We start from the raw sequence: 19,503 nt of genomic DNA on the forward strand, positions 1-19,503 counted from the left end.
GAACACCTGCTTCTGCCTTCTTAAGCTTCAGGTAAAAGAATTACAATTTTCCGCATTGTTCAGTCCTCTATAAAATGTGGTTACAACAATAAAGTTTTTTAAATTTTTCAATATAATGGTGCTTATATACATGCAATGCATGTTTACCTGTATTAAATACTGTATTTATATGTTTTAAGCAGTTCTCTCATATTTTTTTTATGTTTTATGAAGGAAGATGAATTCTACCACCAATGTCCTCATGAAAACATGACCAAATTTTATTAGGAAACAAATCATTATGGTTTTCCATTTCAACATAAATGAAGAATGCTACAAATTTGTGCATCAGTCTTCATCGTATATTAAAATTATTTCCCAAATCAAACCTGAAAACAATAGTAAGAATAGTATACTGTCTAAACAGCCAAGCTATTACTCTGTGCAGTTAGGTGTCCCAGTACAAAGCCAGCAGTTACTTGATATCATCAGTGGCAACTGTATGTGAATCCCCAATACCAGTTCTCTTTAAAATAACCTGCATGTCTTTACACCATCACTGTCTTCCTCTGGATATGAATCCTTTAGAATATTACCTCTAGTTACAGGATTACAACTGTATTTTTGGACAAAAATTTTCATTGCTTTACACAAGGTAGAACAGGGGACAAAACTATAAAAACTATTGAGAGAGAAGGGATCTCAACAATACATATAAATATCTCAAAGGTGGGTGTCAGGAGGATAGGGCCAGACTCTTTTCAGTGGTGCCTCAACATGAGGCAGAACTTCTTTATACTGAGGGTGGTAGAGCACTGGAACAGACTGCCCAGGCAGTTTATGGGGTCTCCTTCTCCAGAGACACTCAAAACCCACCTGGACACATACCTGTATAATCTGCTCTAGGTGACTCTGCCTTGGCAGAGAGGCTGCACTAGATGATCTCCCAAGGTCCCTTCTAACCCTAACAATACCATGATTCTGTGAAATGCACTCCTAGCTAAAGAAGTTAATACTGTATTTTCACAAGTGAAAGAACATGACAGAAGAAGTCCAGGAAGGAAGGATGTGAACAAGAAAACTTGCCTTCTAAGATCAAAGCACTCAATAGAAACCCAAAGGAGCCAGGAACCCTCATGAATCTGTAACAAGCTTCCCAAGTAAAACTGGTATGCCATTAAAAAAAGTTAAAATCCACTATTTTTCTCTTTTTTTAAAAATCCCCTTTTTTCATTTTAAAAGAGGGAACTCATCACACCCTAAGAAAATTAAGTGTTTCAACTCTGACAGCCAACTCATTCACATTCTCCTTATCTTCCGCCTACATAAAAATCTGAATTCATAAATATTAGTATTCCAAAACAATTACCTGCATACTCTGATAATTAACTAACATTTATAGGAATCAGATGATAGTAAGTATCATGAAGAAATCATCATCATTACTATCCTCAGAGGAATAAGCTGCAGAAGTAAGATCCTGCTTGTCTGTATTAATGAAGATAGAAGCTTTTACAGTCAGGGACAAGTTCCTCCCCCAGAGGGTGGCGGAACAGGTCCCCCGAGCAAGTGGTCACAGCACCAGCCTGAGAGAGCCCAAGAAGCATTTTGACAGTGCTCTCAGGCACATGATGCAATTCTTGATGTGTCCTGTGCAGAGCAAGGAGTGGGACTCAATGATTCCAACCTCTTCCAATGCAGCATGTTCTATGATTCTATGACGGTTATCTCTTCTATTACCAAGTCTTAGCTTTTCACTTCCTCAAGAATTCAGATAAACATAATTTATATATAACTGTTACCCAACAGCTTATGACACTGGAAAATTACTAGTCATTTTCCTCCTCCTGCTCTTTCAACAGGAAAAAAAAATATGGCAAGACATTTATAATTTTAATATGGTATTGAACTGCAGCACAGCAGTTTCAGTGAGAAGAGATTTTAAAGTATGCTTCAACTTGCACCAAAGAAAAAAGAAAAACTCTGCAATGTACTCTAAGCACTCTTGATGAAATATAACAATTAAACTTTTTATTAAACTTTTTCAACAAATTTTTAGAACTCTACATAGTTCTCAATTAGAAAGATAAAGAATATGGTATCAGCAGGGGAGGTTGGTTGCTTTTTGGTTTTTGTAGCATGTTAAATCTTCAAACTCACCTTTCCACAACCAAGCTGACAGCTTGAGTAAGATCTGGTTTTGACACTTGGAGATGTTTCCAAAGAGACCACACAAATTCTTTATCAGCCTTAGAAATAGGAAAAAAAAAAGAAGAAAAAACACATTACATGTATAATGCCTTTTACAGACAGAAAAGGTTATACTGAGCATATTCAAAAGACAATTGCCAAGAAAGCCCTAATCTAGTGAGAATTCCCTGCAAGTTACTCACTGTTCCATGAAAACACAGCCGATGGCTCTCTTTAATAAAGAAAGTTTTAACCACAGAGAATATTGAAGTAAAATAAACACTTACAATCAACATTAAAATAGTATGCAATGTAACATATGGCAGCAGAAATGACAGTATTCAAAAAAGGCTGCCTTTTGCTGTATCTATTACTGTTACTGACACAATTTCTATTAAATACTAAGCCTAGAATACCTGCTTCAACATTAAGATTTACCACATGTAGCTCTTTATTTTAAAACATGCAGTAAAACAGTCTTCTAACACACAGGCGTCTAACCTGCAGTATATAGAAGCTTCTGAAAGAAAACTCAAGTGAGCAAGGAAACATTGTTGTTTACAAACAGACTTCAGAAAGTTTGTGAAAACTAGATGTCAGCTAAAAGCTTTCCCACATTTGTATTTTCTACTACACATTACCTGTTATTTTTCACTGGTGTCTTGTTATTTCAATACGATTTTCTTACTGGAAGCACTAATATTAGTTATTTTACAAGCTAAACCCATGTGTTGATGATATAAAAATATTAGGGGAGAACAATAAAGTCCAGCAAAAGATGAAGACCAGTAAGACAATATGTGTATATAAACCATAGTCCAGACTAGGATGAGACCTACTGAAACAGTTTAACATAAAATTAGGAACTGATAAGCTAAACCCTTAGCATAATGGCAACTAGGCCTATTCAACAGGGAAAAATAATTAGAGTGCAGCTATGTCTACTAGTGTTTTGGAAACAGAGAATCATTTAGACTGGAAAAGACATTTATGGTCAAGGCATCCAAGCAGTAACCTAACATTGCTACAACCACCACAAATCCCTACATGCCACATCAACAGCTTTTAAATACTGCCAGGGATGGTAACACCACCACCTCCCTGAACAGCCTGTTCCAGTGCCTGACAAGAAATTATTTCTAATGTCAAATCTAAATGTTAAAAACCAAATTGCCAAAAAGTTCTTGTAATTCAAGACCATCATCAGCTTATGCAAAATGCACTACACCAGAAAGAGTTCATCTTTCTTAAAAGCAGAAAAATTTCAACTGTCTTTCACAGGTTGTGCACAGCTTTTAAAATGCTGACTGTTTCTTGAATTTTCAAACAAAATCAAACAATTACTAAAAAAATTTGTGCAAAAAGAAAAGAGGAACAAGATGTTTCTAAAACACTTGCAAAAACCACAATCCTTCTCTAATCAAATTAGGTTACTAATGTAAGCATTCTTTTCAAAACTGAAAGTGACCCTTCTGCATGCAAACAGTTAACTAAATGCATTATGGAGCACTACATTCATTTTTAAAGAAAGGTAACACAAAAGCTGAACTACACACCAGATAATTAGTAACTCAAATGACTTTGCATCAGTATCCAAGTCTTTGTTCAGTGTAAGTGCTAAAAATAGGTTAACTTTCAGCTCAGAATAAAGTTAAAAGATAAACACTAAGAACCATATTAATTGGGTTACTAAGTAAAAAAATAAAGCACAGCCCCTAATTTCATGCTATTACCTTACACATTTAGTATACTGAACTTCTATGTATCAGTGGGAAAGACTGTAAAAAGAGTGCACTTGTTTCATGTCCTCAGAATAAAAGACATCATCTCCCAAAAATGCCTTGCCAGGCCACCTGAAGAGTTACAATGCATGTAGACTGTGAACCAGGCATGACCTACTGCTTCTTCTCAGGCAGAAACAGAATTAAAAATAAAAATGGTTTTCAGATTTGGACAACTGCAGCAGACTTCCAAAAAGCATTAGGATCCACACAGAAGCTGGATTCAGAGTAATTTTAACATCTAAAAAAATTTTGCGCTTACATTGGTAAGTCGGGGGGAAAGCAAACAAAACAAACACACAAAAAACAAGCCACAAAGCAAGACTAAACTTCTCTAAACAATAGCAAATAAAATATGATTTTGTTTTAATTATTTCAAAGGACATTAAATCAGTAATCTTTCCAGCCTAAATGACACTATTTTCACAGAATCAATTAGGCTGGAAGCAACTCTGAGATCAAGTCCAACCTGTGACCAAACACTGTGTCAGGTGGTCCATGGCACTGAATGCCACATCCAGTCTTTCCTTAAACACCCCCAGGGACAGCGACTTCACCACCTCCTTGGGCAGCCCATTCCAATGCCCAGTCACTCCTTCTGTGAAGAAATTCTTCCTAATGTCCAACCTACACCTCTCCTGGCACCACTTAAGCCTGTGTCATCTTGTCCTGTCACTGGCTATCCGTGAGAAGAAACCGACCCCCACCTGGCTACAGCCTTCTTTCAGGCAGTCATAGAGAGTGATAAGGTCACCTCTCAGTCTCCTTTTCTCTGAGCTAAACAACCTCAGCCACTTCTCACAGGACTTGCATTCTAGACCCTTCACCAGCCTTGCTGCCTTTCATCATAAGGAAATCTTTGAATTATAATAACAGGAATAAACCACTGTATCTACTCCAATTTTAGAAAAATTTTAATTCAAACTGCTCAACTGATCAGAAATATGGAGAGCAGAAATTACATGATAATAGTGTTTGAGCATTTTTATACCCTTAATACAGAATTCACTGTGTATTTCATACTAAACTACCATAAATCACTAAGAAATCAGTCTAAAGGCCACAAAATCATTACAGCAGACAGAAGACCCAATAGAACAAAATGCTAATAGTACTCTACCTGAAAACACTCAAAAATCTTAAATCAAGCAAACAATCAAAAGTTTCTTATGCTGATTGATGACTTCATGAGCTATGCTTAGTTAATTTTATTTACCTATTTAAAGTCTTGGATCTGCTAATGAGCATGCTTCCTTAACTTTCCCCTTTACTGCCCTGAACACAAACCACAGAGGTAGCTGTTGGGTTTTCTGTTTATTTTTTTATATATTAGAAGAGCTGAGACCCTTAGGCTTCCATATGAATCTAAGAAGCACTATCAAACACCATGAGACTCCCTACAAGCAGAGGTGTCTGCTTTTTGTCCTACCATGCAGATACATATTTCTGGTCCCAGCTGGGTAACAGTTTGAGGCAATCCAAGAACATGGAAGAGCGCACAACTTTCAGATGAATACTTCTGAGCACAGCTTTCCTCAATTACAAAATAAAAGCAAAAAAAATGGAAAACCACAGCAACAGGTATTGAATTGTTCCTAATGAACAAATATGTACTATATATATGTACAATAAGAGGGAAGTCTTCACATTCCTCCCATAGTTTTTGCTCAGTATACAGCATGTACGGAGCCTCTGACAACTGAATTTCCACATAAACTTTCCAATATCTCCCTTTGGTAATATAAATACAAAACACGAAATTTCAACAAACATTCCTAATGAGAACACAAACACTCAGGTATAAACTATCTCTTTTAACTAAACAAGCAGTTTGATTTAACCTGTAACTATGCCACAAACAGGCTACTTTAAGTTGTCCAAAGAAGAGTAAAATTGGCCACAAGTTTGTACTCACGTCAGTGAAATTGCCACTCCTCACATAACTCTTCCCTCTGTGCTAAAAGAATAGTAGATGAAACAACATTAAAAACCTCATCCTAATTATAAATTTAAAAAATCTTCTTTGCAATAAGGAATATTGAACGACCACTAAACAAACTTCAAAGAAACAGCTACACAGAACAGGCTAAAAGGTGTCCATTAAATGATAAACAAATAACAACAAATGCAACCACAAAACACAAACCAAAACCTTCACAAATCCTATGGAAGTAAGTGAAAAGTTATTGGAATTTCCAAAACTGCAAAACAATAATATTTCAATACATGTTGTTTATTTTTGATGATGACACATTGATATTTAAAGTTACTACTGCAATTTATGAATGAGCACACACAGAACTATAAAGAAATGCTGCAATTACATCAACAGATATGCGAAATTAAATCATCATATGCCTTTCACTATGCACCCAATATGTACTTTAACTTCTCTAAATGCATATAAAACTAAGCAATGTCCTGCCTAAGTGTACTCCTGCAAAAAAAATAAGGATGTAAATGCATCTTCAAATGTTACCAGTAAAGAAAAAAACCAAATCAAACAAAAAAACGCACAACTTCATCCAAAGTTAAAAATATGAGAACATTATTTCACAAAAGGAAAGTTTACACAGAAATGTACAAAATTTATCATTAAGACAACAAAGTATTACAAAAATATAAGTCAAAGAATGTTGAATTACCATATGTGGATTTCTTTTCTTTAACATGCCAAACATTTTAATGGTTATTGCATTTAAATCTCAGTAATATGATTAATTAAGCATTTTGTATAATGGAATAAGTATGAGTTAGAAATTATTAAGGTTTAAGACGAAATGAAGTTTAAACAGCTTTTTTAAGCTCTTGGCAGAATTCATGAACTTGGTAAAGCTTTTCCCTGCATGGCCCTGGGAGCCAGACAATTTCTATGGAAAAAAGACTGCTTACTTAGACTGTTTGAAGCTGGCACAGAAAAACACTGCAGCTGTCAAGGCCTGGGATGTATCAATCTTCAGCTTACCCAAAGAACGTTCAGACTACTCAAGTGCACATTAACAACTCAAGAGGTCAGCAAGAGTGTACCTTGGACAGCTGAGATTTTATATAAAGGCATAATACAGATGCCATTTGAAAGCTAGTAAAAATTACTCATTACTTAGAACATATCTAATGTCAGATAAAGATGCTCACCCTGCAATGAAGTTTGCATGCAAGAACAAAAATACTCTGAAAAAAGAAAAGAGCACATTGTGTATTCCCTGAAAAGTGACATTTTTGCCCTCAGCCTACAGTTAAAGTGATTGTAGTTCATCATATTGAAAGATAAAAAGAAATGCAGTCTACCTTAGGCTTTAAATGTGTTCTTTGCCAAGAAAACTGGATTTTTTCTTACTGATTTTTAACAGGAGAAAGCTCAGAAACACTGACAAAAGATAAGCCACTAACAGACATTATAAGGCATAACTAGCTACAGCACGAGTATTTGCTTTCAAATGAAACTGCAAATTTATAAAGCACCAGCAGAAATCAAAAATCTAAGAATGCCTCTGACTTACAAGCAGGAAAAAACAAATATCCTTATTCAAAACATTTTATCTTCCTTTTGGAAGTGAATTCCAAGCATAACTATTTCACTGGCTATTTGGTATCATAAATACCTAAAACTCTATCAATATTGCAGTTATTTGTCTAATGGAAACTTGGAACCATAGAATCTTTTGAATATTTTTATACAGCTTTATCAAGGAGAATTAGATGGCATCTTTTTTTTAAAGTAATTATACTGAATTTACTAAAGCAAAACTTTCAAATTAGCAGTGAAACAAGTATCAAAAGCATAAGCAGTATATTTTTTCTTTTTTTTTTTTCATCTCACAGAAACTATACACTTAAAACAGTTTGGGTTTTACATTTACAAGTAAGTTTAGTTTTTTGTTTAGATGTATGTCATGCACTGTGTTGAGAACAAGGATAAACTGAAAAACTTCCCCCCCTTTAACATAAATTCATACATCAAGCATCTCAGTTACCTGCAATTTGAAATCAGTACTCTTTTTGATCTTACACTGTATTTATTGCTAAGCATGTTAATTACTGTTAAGTGTTCCTAGCATAACTTACATCTTTACAGCATTACAAATTATTATTCACTTATTATTATTCATCTTCTCAAATTTAAAAGACAATACCCTCAGAACAGAAAAACAAAACATAAACCCCAACCTCTTAACACTCAGTCCAAACAGCCTCTTCCGTACCCCGACCTCTCCAAACATCACTACAAAAATACAAGACACAAACTCTCATTTTAGTTCTTTAATCAGTCCATATCCCCAAGTGGGAAAATAAAGTAGCTGGGAGGACAGAGGGAGCTATTGGTTTACTGTTAATTTTTAATAAGAACTCTATAACAATTACATACCAATAATTTTCTGTGTTATGAATTGAGTAATTCAAAACACATGATTGTCAGGCTGGAAAAATTTGTATGGAAATCAAAATACTACATGGTATGGGGCGTGAGGGGGGAACGCATGAAATAACCTGGCTGGCTGGTATAAGCACTGAAAAACCTGCAAGAAAATTTTGTCTATGGATTGTTCCGGGCTCCCTGAACATCTAGGATAGACTAGTACATTTCCAACTAAACAACTCAAGTCTTTTATCAATCAAGCTGACATATACACTTCACATGCAAGTGACAAGACTTGTTTCTTTCTTGATGTCTCACAAGATTTTTAAACTTACACTACTGCATAGTGTCAGTTCAGACTCTCTTGGCCCACTGTGCCAGTGTTTCTTTGTGCTTTCCAGTTTTCCATATTACATTCCTAAATAAGAGGTATTCTTTTTACAACCATGAACTGCTGAGTAGTCACAACAAAAATACTCTTGTTCTTTAGAAAATCCATCTGTGAGGTGCTGCGCTTTTCAACAACCTAAGAAGTCACCAGAAGACTGATCAGTAACTCAGAAGAAAACTTAGAACCTTAAACACAACAGGCTCTTAAAATAATAGTGCATTATTTTCAAGTTTACAGAAGTCGCTCACAGACAGTATGCACTGTTAACATCTAATTATCAGGTAGAAATTTGTAAGAGGGCTGTAAGTGACTTGACCAGACTGACTTTTTAACAGACATCATCAGCAAACAAGAGTACTTTCCCCCATCCCCTCAATTCCTTAATGTTGCAGTATGAGACACAATCAATGTGTAAATGCATTATATTAAAAAAAGTTTGATGGATATTTCACACATACTTTTCTATTCAAATGAATTACTGTTATATTGTCTCTGTTGGCAGTTCTCACAACAAACGTATGTTTGATGCAAAAAGGGACAAGCAGTAGTATACTGCTTTACTTGTGGGTAAATATACACCCACACACACCCTCAAACACTCACTCCCTTAGAAACTGAATCCTTACTCATTACTTTGCTGAACGCAAACAAGCACAATAAAAATAATATAGTGTCATTGTTACAATGATAATGCCTTAATAGTGCTCTAAGCAAAATACCACCCAACTTATACTAAAGATACTGTCCTTACACATGATTTAATCAGCACACTCTCAGATTATTTCATCAGCATAACCAAAATACAGCAATGAACTTAACTGAGTCATTTCATTATATAGTTTAATTGGCATAAATAACTGACTTATTGTGGCAACAACTGGCAAGAAATACAAGGTACTCCTTGGTCGTGGCATAGTAAAAAAATGAACTGAAGGCAGAGCAGTACCACCACAGGAGGAAGGAACACACATAAACATCAATTCACTTGTAGACAGAATTTACCAGATGGACATGGACCTATCACACACAATGCCACCCTCACTGAATAGCAAAAAGTAAATTACCTTCTTCTTCAGTGAGCACACAGGATGCTCTGTTTCCATTCATTCACTAGAACAGACTTCTACCAGCACTTGCTTTTTTCTGAGTACTCAATATTGGAGATGTGGCACTTGATAAAGGTAGGAAATCTTTTCAGAAGGGAGAACATGTGAGAAATCAAAAGCTTTCTTTTAATCCCTTTTTACATCAAGGATAGGATAAGTGATCTGCCAGCTTTCATTTCAAGCTATAACTTTCTTAACTACTTCAATTAAAACTAACTGCAGTCACAGAAGTAATTTACACAGAAGATGCACAGAATTGGGTAGGACATGAATTTTTCAAGTCACATAACTGCTTTCTGTAAGCACCACAATTCAGAGTTATTGTTACAATTCTATCACTTACTTGAGAGTACAGATCATTTAAAAGCTTCAGCATAGCTCTCAGAGTTAGTTTTGTTTAAATGTAATGCTCTGGATTAATAAAATCATACGGCACTTGTGATTTTTAATCCATTTAAGAATACAGGAATGGGTAAATAATTTTATTTTACAGACAATATAACCATATGCATGCATTTAGGTATATTCCCTCTGTATTATCATGACTAACCAAGTGCAATTTGGGTCCATTATTTCAAATGCACCTGAAATGGCATTGTAGTACTTTCCAAATCCTGTGGACAAAAATTGTGACAAATATGAGAATACTTGCATATCTTTTAACTGTGAGCTAAACTTCAACTAGTTGAAACAGTGCACTCTCCATAGCAGCAAAGGACAAGAACGCTATCTGAAGTCAGATAGTGTTCAAGAACCGTGTACCTCCTTCCCAAATCAAAACAGTTAAATGGGAAAACTAGACCAGCTACACCTGTTCTCCTCCATGCTGAATCTGTAAAAACATTGGCAAACGTAGACATCAAAGTGTGTTCTAGAGTTCCAGAGACCTCTTCACTGCATTTGGAAAAATTAAAAGAGCCTAATCTCTGCATATAAAATGCAACTTCCTTTATTGAGAAAAGCAGTGGTTTGTTGTTCACATAACAGGTATTTTTTGCATTCATGTCTATCTTACAGCAGCCAGACAAAGTCCCCCGTGACTGGAGGAAAGGGAATTTCATGTCCTTTTTAAAAAAGAGTAAAAAAGATCATGGGAACCACCAATCTGCAAGCATTACCATATTGCCCAGTAAAACCATGAAACTGGTCCTTCCTGTCGTAGGTTAAACTTTAGGATGTAACCAAAAGTATGTATTTTATTACATCTTCATAAGTGCTCCTTATCTCCTCCATGACTCATCCCTGATAACTCCCTCCAGGTGCTGTCTCTGCTAATGGGCCATCAGGCCTCATTGCATGACTCAAAAATCACATCATCCCATTGTGAGATGCTCCACCCAGGGGAATGAACCAAGCATTCCTATCTGGATATGAGGTTTAGACACCATGGGCAGCCCTACCTACTGTATTCCCAGAAGACAAGAGCTACACAACCATCACTGAGATGGTGATGTAGAAAGACTACAGGACTTTTACTTCCCTTCTACAGGATCACCATTTCAACAGAACCACGTCCACCATCTAATTGGACTGCTACCACCACCCTGACTAGCACAGTGTCAGTGTCCAGAATCAGACACTGTATCTGTACAATTGTCCATATTTTAATCTTCCTATTAAACTGTAGTTCTGACTTGGAATGTCTCACTAGCTTGCTTTCAAACCAGTACACTATGACAAGCATGGGTGACAAGAGGGTACTTAGATACAGGCAACATACTTCACCAAGGGCAAACCATGCCTCTGATTACATCAGTGGATAAATGAACGGCTATGGATCTATGGATGCCACCTACCTCCATTTCCACAAAGCATTTGATACAGTCCCCCACAACATTCTTTCCATTTATTTGGAGAACTAATGGGTTGATGGATGCACTATTAGATGAGTAAGAGTCTAGGTCCCTGTCCAGAGGGTTACAGTAAACTGCTCTTTGTCCACACGGAAACCAATCATAAGTGGTGTTCCTCCAGGGTTTATACTGAAACCAGTACTGTTTAACATCTTCCTAATTACATCTTCATGATATAAACAGTACCAAGCTGAGCACTGGAGTTTCTACACCAGTAGGAGGGGATGCCATCCAGAGGGAATGACACTGACAGACAGGCTTGAAAATCTCAAATATGAAACAAGGCAAAGTGAAAGGTCTTGCACCTAGGTTTGGCAAAGCCCATTATCAATACAGACTGTGGGATAAATTGGTTGAGGGGAAAAGCACTTGCATGAAATGCTGGACAAAATGCTGAACATGAGCCAGCAGCATGCACTTGCACACCAGAAAGCCAACTGTATCCTGGGCCCATGCCAGGTCACAGGAGACAATTCTTCCTCTCTTGTCTGCTGTTGTGAGACCCTACCTGGAGTACTGTGCCCAGCTCTGTGGAGCCTAGCACCAGAAAGACATGGCCATATCAACAGGTCCACAGCAGGGCCAAAAACTGATCAGAGGCATTTTCACACCTTTCCTGTAAAAAAAGGATGAAATAGTTTGGTTTGTGCTGCTTAGAAAATACATACAAGGGTCCTGATTCCCACCTTTCAATACCTAGACAGACTTCACCAATGTCTCAAGTGACAGAAGAAGGTTTAACAGTCTTAAAATGTATCCTTTTCAATTTAAAAATATTTAAATTTGGATTAAGTATAGATTTAGACTGAACATAAGGGAAGTGGACAACAAGGGGGTGTGGCAATGGAGGAAGATTGCAGGTCCCCCTCACCGAAGTATTCAAAAACATGTTGGGTAGAGTTTTAAGCAACATGACCTACTGAAAGACATCCTTGGCTAGGGAGATGGGACTAGATGATCTTTAAGGTCCTTCTAATCCAAGCTATTCTATGACTCTGTAATGTGTACACCAAATTTTAAATTCCCACTGACATGCTGGGCCAATCTGAAACATTCATACACAGACATACTGTGAATAAGAAACGACTTTGTGAAGTGCAAAAATATACTTTTTTGTTTTTAAATCTCACTTTTAGCTAGTCTTCAATTTAACTTCTATATTTTAAACCAGTATTTTCTGAAAGGAATACTAGATATGAAAAAACTTCACTACACTTAACTAAAATTTGCAAGAAGTAAAAGTAGAAGAAAATAACTTAGGTATTCAACAACACTACTTCCATATATAAGACAAAAAGAGTAAGGCCTTTACTAACAACACCTGTACTAATCAGACTTGTGTGATTTACACTCCTTATGGCAAAATATAAGAGTATAAAATAACAAAAAAACCACCCAAAGCACTAAACAGCTGGCATCCCTTGGCACCAATAAATATGTGGTCTTGACTTAATCACTAATAAAAGAAATTAGCATTTAATGAATGGAAGAACTAAACACTTTGCTCCATTTCAAAACAACAGGATGAATATAAACTATTTCTCTAGAAGAAATACTGACACACTCAAATTCTCATACTGGTAGTTTACAAAAATTTCAATTTTGGTCACAAAGTTAGATGGACAAGAACAAAGTTGACATAAAAATACATCACCATGGAAGAACTATGTTTTAGTGTTCTGGTTTTTTTGCGGTTTTAAATTTATTGTTACTTTTAATTCCCAGATATTGATTTTAAAATATTTCTAATATGCATCATCAACATGCATCTGCAATATCTAGTCACCTATTATGAAGCAACCCAATGTCTTGGTGTGTTAATGTTTTTTCATGTTTACTTGTAAATAAAGGAGGGCGGTATTAAAACTACATATAAATCAATAGCATCATGGCTACATTATTTTCAGTGGTTTTTTGACTGCTGCCAGTTGGCAGACTGTACTTTTTGGGCTGTACACAGTACCATGCAAAGCATACTTAATTGCTAATACAGTAGAAGATTAGGCATTATAACGATCACTGACAGAAAAGGCACATGAGCTACAGAAGATAACACTAACAAGACCTCCCTAAAAATAATACATGTATTTTTATGCAGGAGAAAGAAAAAAAAAAGATAAAGAATAGTTCAGCTTTGGTAATACAATGAAGTTAGAAAGTCCTTGAGAAGGAAAATACAATATCATTTTAGCAGAAAAATTTTACCTTTTCTATACCTTTGAAATCAAAAAGCTGCAATGAGTAAAATGAAGACTGATGGTGTCTTGGTTTTTTTGAAACTAATAATAGGTAAACTGTTAAGACACTTGTTCGAATTCGAAACAGCATTTTTGATGAATAGACAGATCCTAAGATGGTAAATATAAAATTAAGCTTAACAAAATAAACTTGTCCTGTGAGTATCACCAATAGCATAAGTAAAACCAGAAGATAATGCGCCTGCGTCTTCAAACTTTTTGTATTACCATCAATCTAGGACACTCTGTTCAACATGGAAAATCCAGTCCAGAATCACTGTCTTGTTCATAGCAAGGATTTGATGCAGTTTCCCATCACAGAATACCTGAAAGAACTATTCCTATCTTTTCAGTTACAGAATAGGGGGGCATGAAAGTGTCTGATCTAGAAATAACCTGGGAGCTAGGACATCAATCATCAATTTAGCAATGCACATTATTTTACCAAATGAACTGTCTTTCACCACAAGAGGGTCCCTACAGGACACCAAGGAATATGCTATGAATCTACAGACCAAACAGGTGGTTTAAAGAAATACACAAGACTAAAGAGAAAGTACATTAAGCTAAAGAAAGTAATCTTGGTTCAGAAATTCAGAAATTCCACCTAGAGAATGAGCTTCCAGAGACAAATCATTCCCCTTACTAAAAAAAAGAAAAAAAACCAACGAAAATCAAAACAAGCACAAGGAAAAAAAAACAGAAGCAAACAAAAGCAGACCAATTTCCTGTACCAGGAGCCATCACATTTTGCAAAAAAAGCATATCCATCTGCTCCACCCCCAAAAATACACAATCACAAGGGAAAATAAAATTGAGGTAAAACACAAGCCAGATCTTTACAACCCCCAGAAAAATTCTCTCTCCTGAGAATAATAAGAACATAGGTACTGAAATACTGGTATTTTGAGGTGGTAGGCAGTAGCATAAAACTCTGAAATAGAATACAGCAGTTAACAAAAGTAACAGACACAAGATGTGAGATGACTTACTATCTGACCTTTGTCTTTCCACTGCCCTCCAATAATGTCAAGCCTATTACAGAAATGTAAAAAAGTGCCAAAGAAAACATGAAATTTAAAAATAAAAAACAATTTTCTGTTTTCTTTTCAGTTGTTTTCAGGAACCATAACTTTATTTCTCAAGTAATTCTCAAATAAAATAAGAAGAGCCACTGAAATTAAAAATAATTACAAAACGTCTTACTGCAGACACAATCATAATTTTCCCAAAACAGCATACTATAGAGATAGAACTCCTTAGCTTTATATAAGGCTTCTCAGTAGACAATCTGAGAGTTTTGGACTATTTTCTTAATTTGGCTTTCTCACCACAAAATTTGGCTTTAGCTTTCTCACCACAAAATTGTATCTCAATGTCAGTTTGCACAGAATGACTGCAAGAAAATTGTGCTTTTTTAACAGGCCCCACTCCTGTGGGGTAAGATCTTGCTTATTACTCTTGAAAATCCTACAATTGTTTGAGTAGTATTAAAGGAAATATTAAATACTACCCCACTTCAGCTGCAGAAGTCAAGACTTAGAAGTAAAACCTCACCCTTAGAAAGTAATGAAAAAAGGAATACACACACACACACACACACACAAAAAAAAGAAGCAATAAGAATACCATATATGACTCTTGTAGGCAGCTTTACTATGTTCAAAACAAAACATTGTTTTGAACATAAAGGCCACCACCCTGGATGACTAGAAGAGTCAAGTTCTCCAGCATTCTGACACAGAAAATAAACAATATCCAGAAGTAGATGCCTGGAATACCTGAGGTTAGAGCAAAGCTAGCATGCACAATACTTCCACTAAGACTCAGGGGCTTCACTAGCCCAAGAAGGCTCCCATGTATTTAGCCAAGAGACCCCTAACAACAGGCTCTAGTTCCCAGAAAAAGATTTAATTTCAGAAGGGCAGTTTATATAGCAGTGAATATAAAATCCAAGAAGGTGCATAGAAGAGAAACATGGCATAATTTATTCAGATGCTAAATCACTTTTGGATACATACATCTTTTGCTAAAACCATTCGGTTTAGAACCAATTAAAACTTTAGCCCCAGTCATTTGATAAATGTCTTTTTTTCTTTGGGGAAAAATATCCAAAAGGCTAATATCTCAACCAATAGTTAAGACTAATCCTTTAGTTCTGGTGCACCCTTAAACTACTAAACTAGATTTCAGCTGGGAAGTTTTTGGAAGTGCAGTGTATGAGCCTGTGAAGGAAAAGGAAAAGAACTTGGGTAATTTTATCCAGTTGCTGGATGATAAGCTAACACCCTCTCACTAACATCTTTTATAAAGGCACTTACATAACTTTTCTATCCAAAATGCCTGCTAAGGCACTCTGAGAAAAACACAACCCTAACCAAAAGCACAGAACAGAAAACAGAATCTTAATAGAAACTGAAACACTTTTACAGAGATAGACCTGCACAGGTTGTCCTGAGGGCTTGCAGTCTCCAGGAATGGAAATACTCAAAATTTAAGGGGGCACTGTCCAGGGCAATCTGTTCTAGGGTGCAATAGATGCTCTCAAGAATTCCATTCCAACCTAAATGGTTTCACAATGCTGATTAACAAGACAGCACAGAAACAAAAGAAGTTCTTAGATCTAAAGGAAATTAAGCAAACCACAGCAGATAAAATGAAATTACACTAAAGAAATTATCTGGTCAGCAACAACTTTATATTTCAACTGAAAAGATGCTAGAAAAACACATTAACATTGCCTATATGTATATATGCTTTCAAATTACTTGTCTTTACACAAAGTTTTCATATGAAATATCACATTAAAATGGATTAACTATCTATCGAGAAATAATTTCATCAGCTGACTTTCCACTTGAAGAATATTACTAAAGTCCATTCAGTAATTAGGCCATTTTAGTTCCCATTCAAATTCAGAATATCTTCACAAAACTTCTTTACAAAGTTAATCACTTTAGAGAAATGCTATACTGAAAAACCTGCCTAATTGATGAGGCTATCACCTCTTTTATGTATTAAAATCTGGCTTCCTCCTCCTTTATGTAACATACCCATGCTTACACCTGTCAAATGTATTGATGGATTAGTAAAATGGAAAAGCATGTAGATGTCTACACTGCAGTACTTTCAGAGAATCTCTACTTAAAGATTGCTGCTTCACTTTCTTTTTTATTTTATTAATAATCTGAAATATATCCTGAACACACGTATCCTCTGTCGTTAGAAAGATGATACATACTGGATTCTACCTAGAGCTGGCGAGATTACAGACTGGTTCCGTTTTCAAAAGCTGTAACTAGTTTCCCATTATTTTTTTCCCTGCTTTCCTCAAAGAACGTTATCTGATCTGCTAAAAGACAAAAACCCAAGAATGGCAAGATAATATGCAAGAAACTTAAAATAAATACATTCAAAATACTTTATTTGCTGATTTCAACACCTGTGGAATGTGTTCATCAAGAAAGAAGTAGAAATGCACACATAACTGAAATTAATCTAAAGGGGAAATCAAGATGCTTAATGACAATTTGTGCACATCAAACTACCAAAACAATTAAAAACTCAGATTTGCACTGTTTCTTCAAAGTTTCTAGTACGTATAATGCTCTTCAAAACACTACCTGCTGCAAGGTTTTAGTAATACATAATTTATGTTCAACTAGCAAATGAGCAGAGCACAGAGCTTCCTTCTGCCTCCACCAAATTCTGTCTGATAGTTCACATGTGCATACTAGGAATAGTAAATTATATAGAGTTTCCTTAACTTCTTTCACAAGACATTGAAGATATCCTCTAAACGTTTAGCATTGTTCAGCATTTCCAAACAAGATTTTCACTCGACAGCTCCTTCTCTCTATATATCTCCTACACAACATGTTTTCTCAAGAAGTCTTGATTCTACCCATGGCAGGAATCCAACGCCAATTGTCACATGTATCAATGCTGCTTGAAGAAGGAAACCTCTACCAGGTTTCAGATGGATGCTTTCTTCTGATTGCTTCACCAGCCCAGGCCTTCATGGCTTTAACCAGTCCACATCCCACGGGAAAATACTGTTTTGGCTGCCTGCAGCATTAGGTGTCACCTCCCTCCCTGCCATATACTTTTGGTGCAATCCATGTTTGGCAGAGAATTTTCGCTGATTTCTAGAACAAGACCTCACATTATCAATGTTTCTGTATTTTTTAATAAGTACACCTAACTATCAGCGATGAACGACCAACTGGAAAAAGGAGGGAAGTGTACTTGTGAAGGAAGGCCACAAGGGGAGACACAGAAGGAACTTTTGAAAGTACACCCACAATTACTCATTAAGCCCTCCCCTCCCAGAAACAGCTTGGGTATATTTAATCCAGATGCGAGGTTGGGGGAGAGATGAAATTACCTCCAAAGGTTCCTTCAAGACTTAAAATTCTCTAAAATCCCTCTGCCTGTTCATTTTCCTCCGAAGTTGCACAAGGCAGTACCTCGAGACTTTTACTATTTCAATTCAAGCGAACAGTGGCTTCTGGAAGAGTGAACAAAATAGCTTCAGGACAGGTGGTTTTATCCAGGGCAAGGGCCCAAGCCCGATTTAATTCATGTCTCGGAGGCGCCGGGAGCCCGCGGCCCTGCTCCCCCTCTTTGCCCGCTGGGAGCGAGACGCGAACCCGCGGCCCCAAACGGGACGCGCCCGCCCGGCCCCCGCCCGGCCCCGGCCCCGCGCTCAGGTACCTGGCAGCGGCTCAGCTGCTCCGCCAGACCCCGCAGCTCTTCCTCCAGCTCTGCCACCCCCTGCGTCGCCGCCTCCGAGCCCCTCGAAGCCACCGCTGAAAGCCTCTCACCGCTCCTCCTGCGGAGACAGCGAGGAGAGAGGAAGGCCCGCGCCCAGCGGAGCGGGCTCAGGCAGCCCGCCCCCGCCCGCCCGCCCGCGCCTGGGGGAAAAGGGGAAGAATCGCCGCCGTGAACCACGCAAATGAAAACTTTCCGCCGCACTCACGGCGCGGGCGAGCGCCGGAAACCGCAGGGAAGAAAGAGGACGCGGTGCAATGACGTCACAGCCCACCGGTGCCCCGGCGAGGAGAAGGGGCGAGGGGCGCCCCGTTTGAATTCGCCCGCCCGAGGCGCGGCGCCGCGCATGCGCCGTGCGGCTGCGCGAGGTGAGGCGGTGCAGGGAGCGGTGCCCCGGGAGCGCTGCGCTGCCACCGCCTGTCCCGGCGTGCCTGCCGCCTTCTTCTGCAAGGGCTAGGAGCACCTGCTGTTCCGCCAAGGTGCTGAGCGAGGGATGCTGGAAATGCCTGGGAATCCAGCGGATCCCCTCCTCAGCCGTAGGAGCACATGTGTCCTGCCTCGCTTTAGACCCTAGATGTTTACATGTGAACCGTACAGGTCAGACTCACAGAGTGGGTCAGGCTGGAAGGGATCACAGTGCACCATCGGGTCCAACCTCACTGTTCAAGCACGGTCATCCCAGAGCGGCATGTGGCACAGGATCCTGCTTGAATATCCCAGCGAGCGAGACTTCCACAGCCTCTCTGGGCAATCTGTTCCAGTGCTCAGTCACTGCACAGTAAAGTTCCTCCTCATGATCAGGTGAAGCTTCCTGTGCATCAGTTTTTGCCCATTGC

At 37.7% G+C, this 19,503-nt stretch overlaps 1 protein-coding gene and 1 long non-coding RNA gene across 2 annotated transcripts in view; both read right to left on the reverse strand.

Moving 5' to 3' along the window:
- The window catches only part of CNTLN (centlein), a 169,661-nt gene extending 158,055 nt beyond the window's left edge, over nt 1–11,606 (reverse strand). Inside the window, 3 exon segments of the mRNA XM_071425911.1 lie at nt 2,140–2,228; nt 5,866–5,907; nt 11,601–11,606. Of these exon segments, the coding sequence (XP_071282012.1) occupies nt 2,140–2,228; nt 5,866–5,907; nt 11,601–11,606 (137 nt within the window).
- A 516-nt stretch (nt 11,607–12,122) lies between these two features.
- LOC139589014 (uncharacterized) lies at nt 12,123–18,980 on the reverse strand. The gene is made up of 3 exons (XR_011678903.1): nt 18,611–18,980; nt 18,282–18,404; nt 12,123–12,273 (listed from the first exon to the last, which is right to left on the reverse strand). It is a non-coding gene; the product is annotated as an uncharacterized lncRNA (long non-coding RNA).
- Nucleotides 18,981–19,503: the final 523 nt, after the last annotated feature.

The sequence above is a fragment of the Agelaius tricolor genome, unplaced genomic scaffold (assembly GCF_023055355.1).
Source record: "Agelaius tricolor isolate 1412-34295 unplaced genomic scaffold, bAgeTri1.0.p SCAF_4, whole genome shotgun sequence".
Taxonomy (NCBI): Eukaryota; Metazoa; Chordata; class Aves; order Passeriformes; family Icteridae; genus Agelaius; species Agelaius tricolor.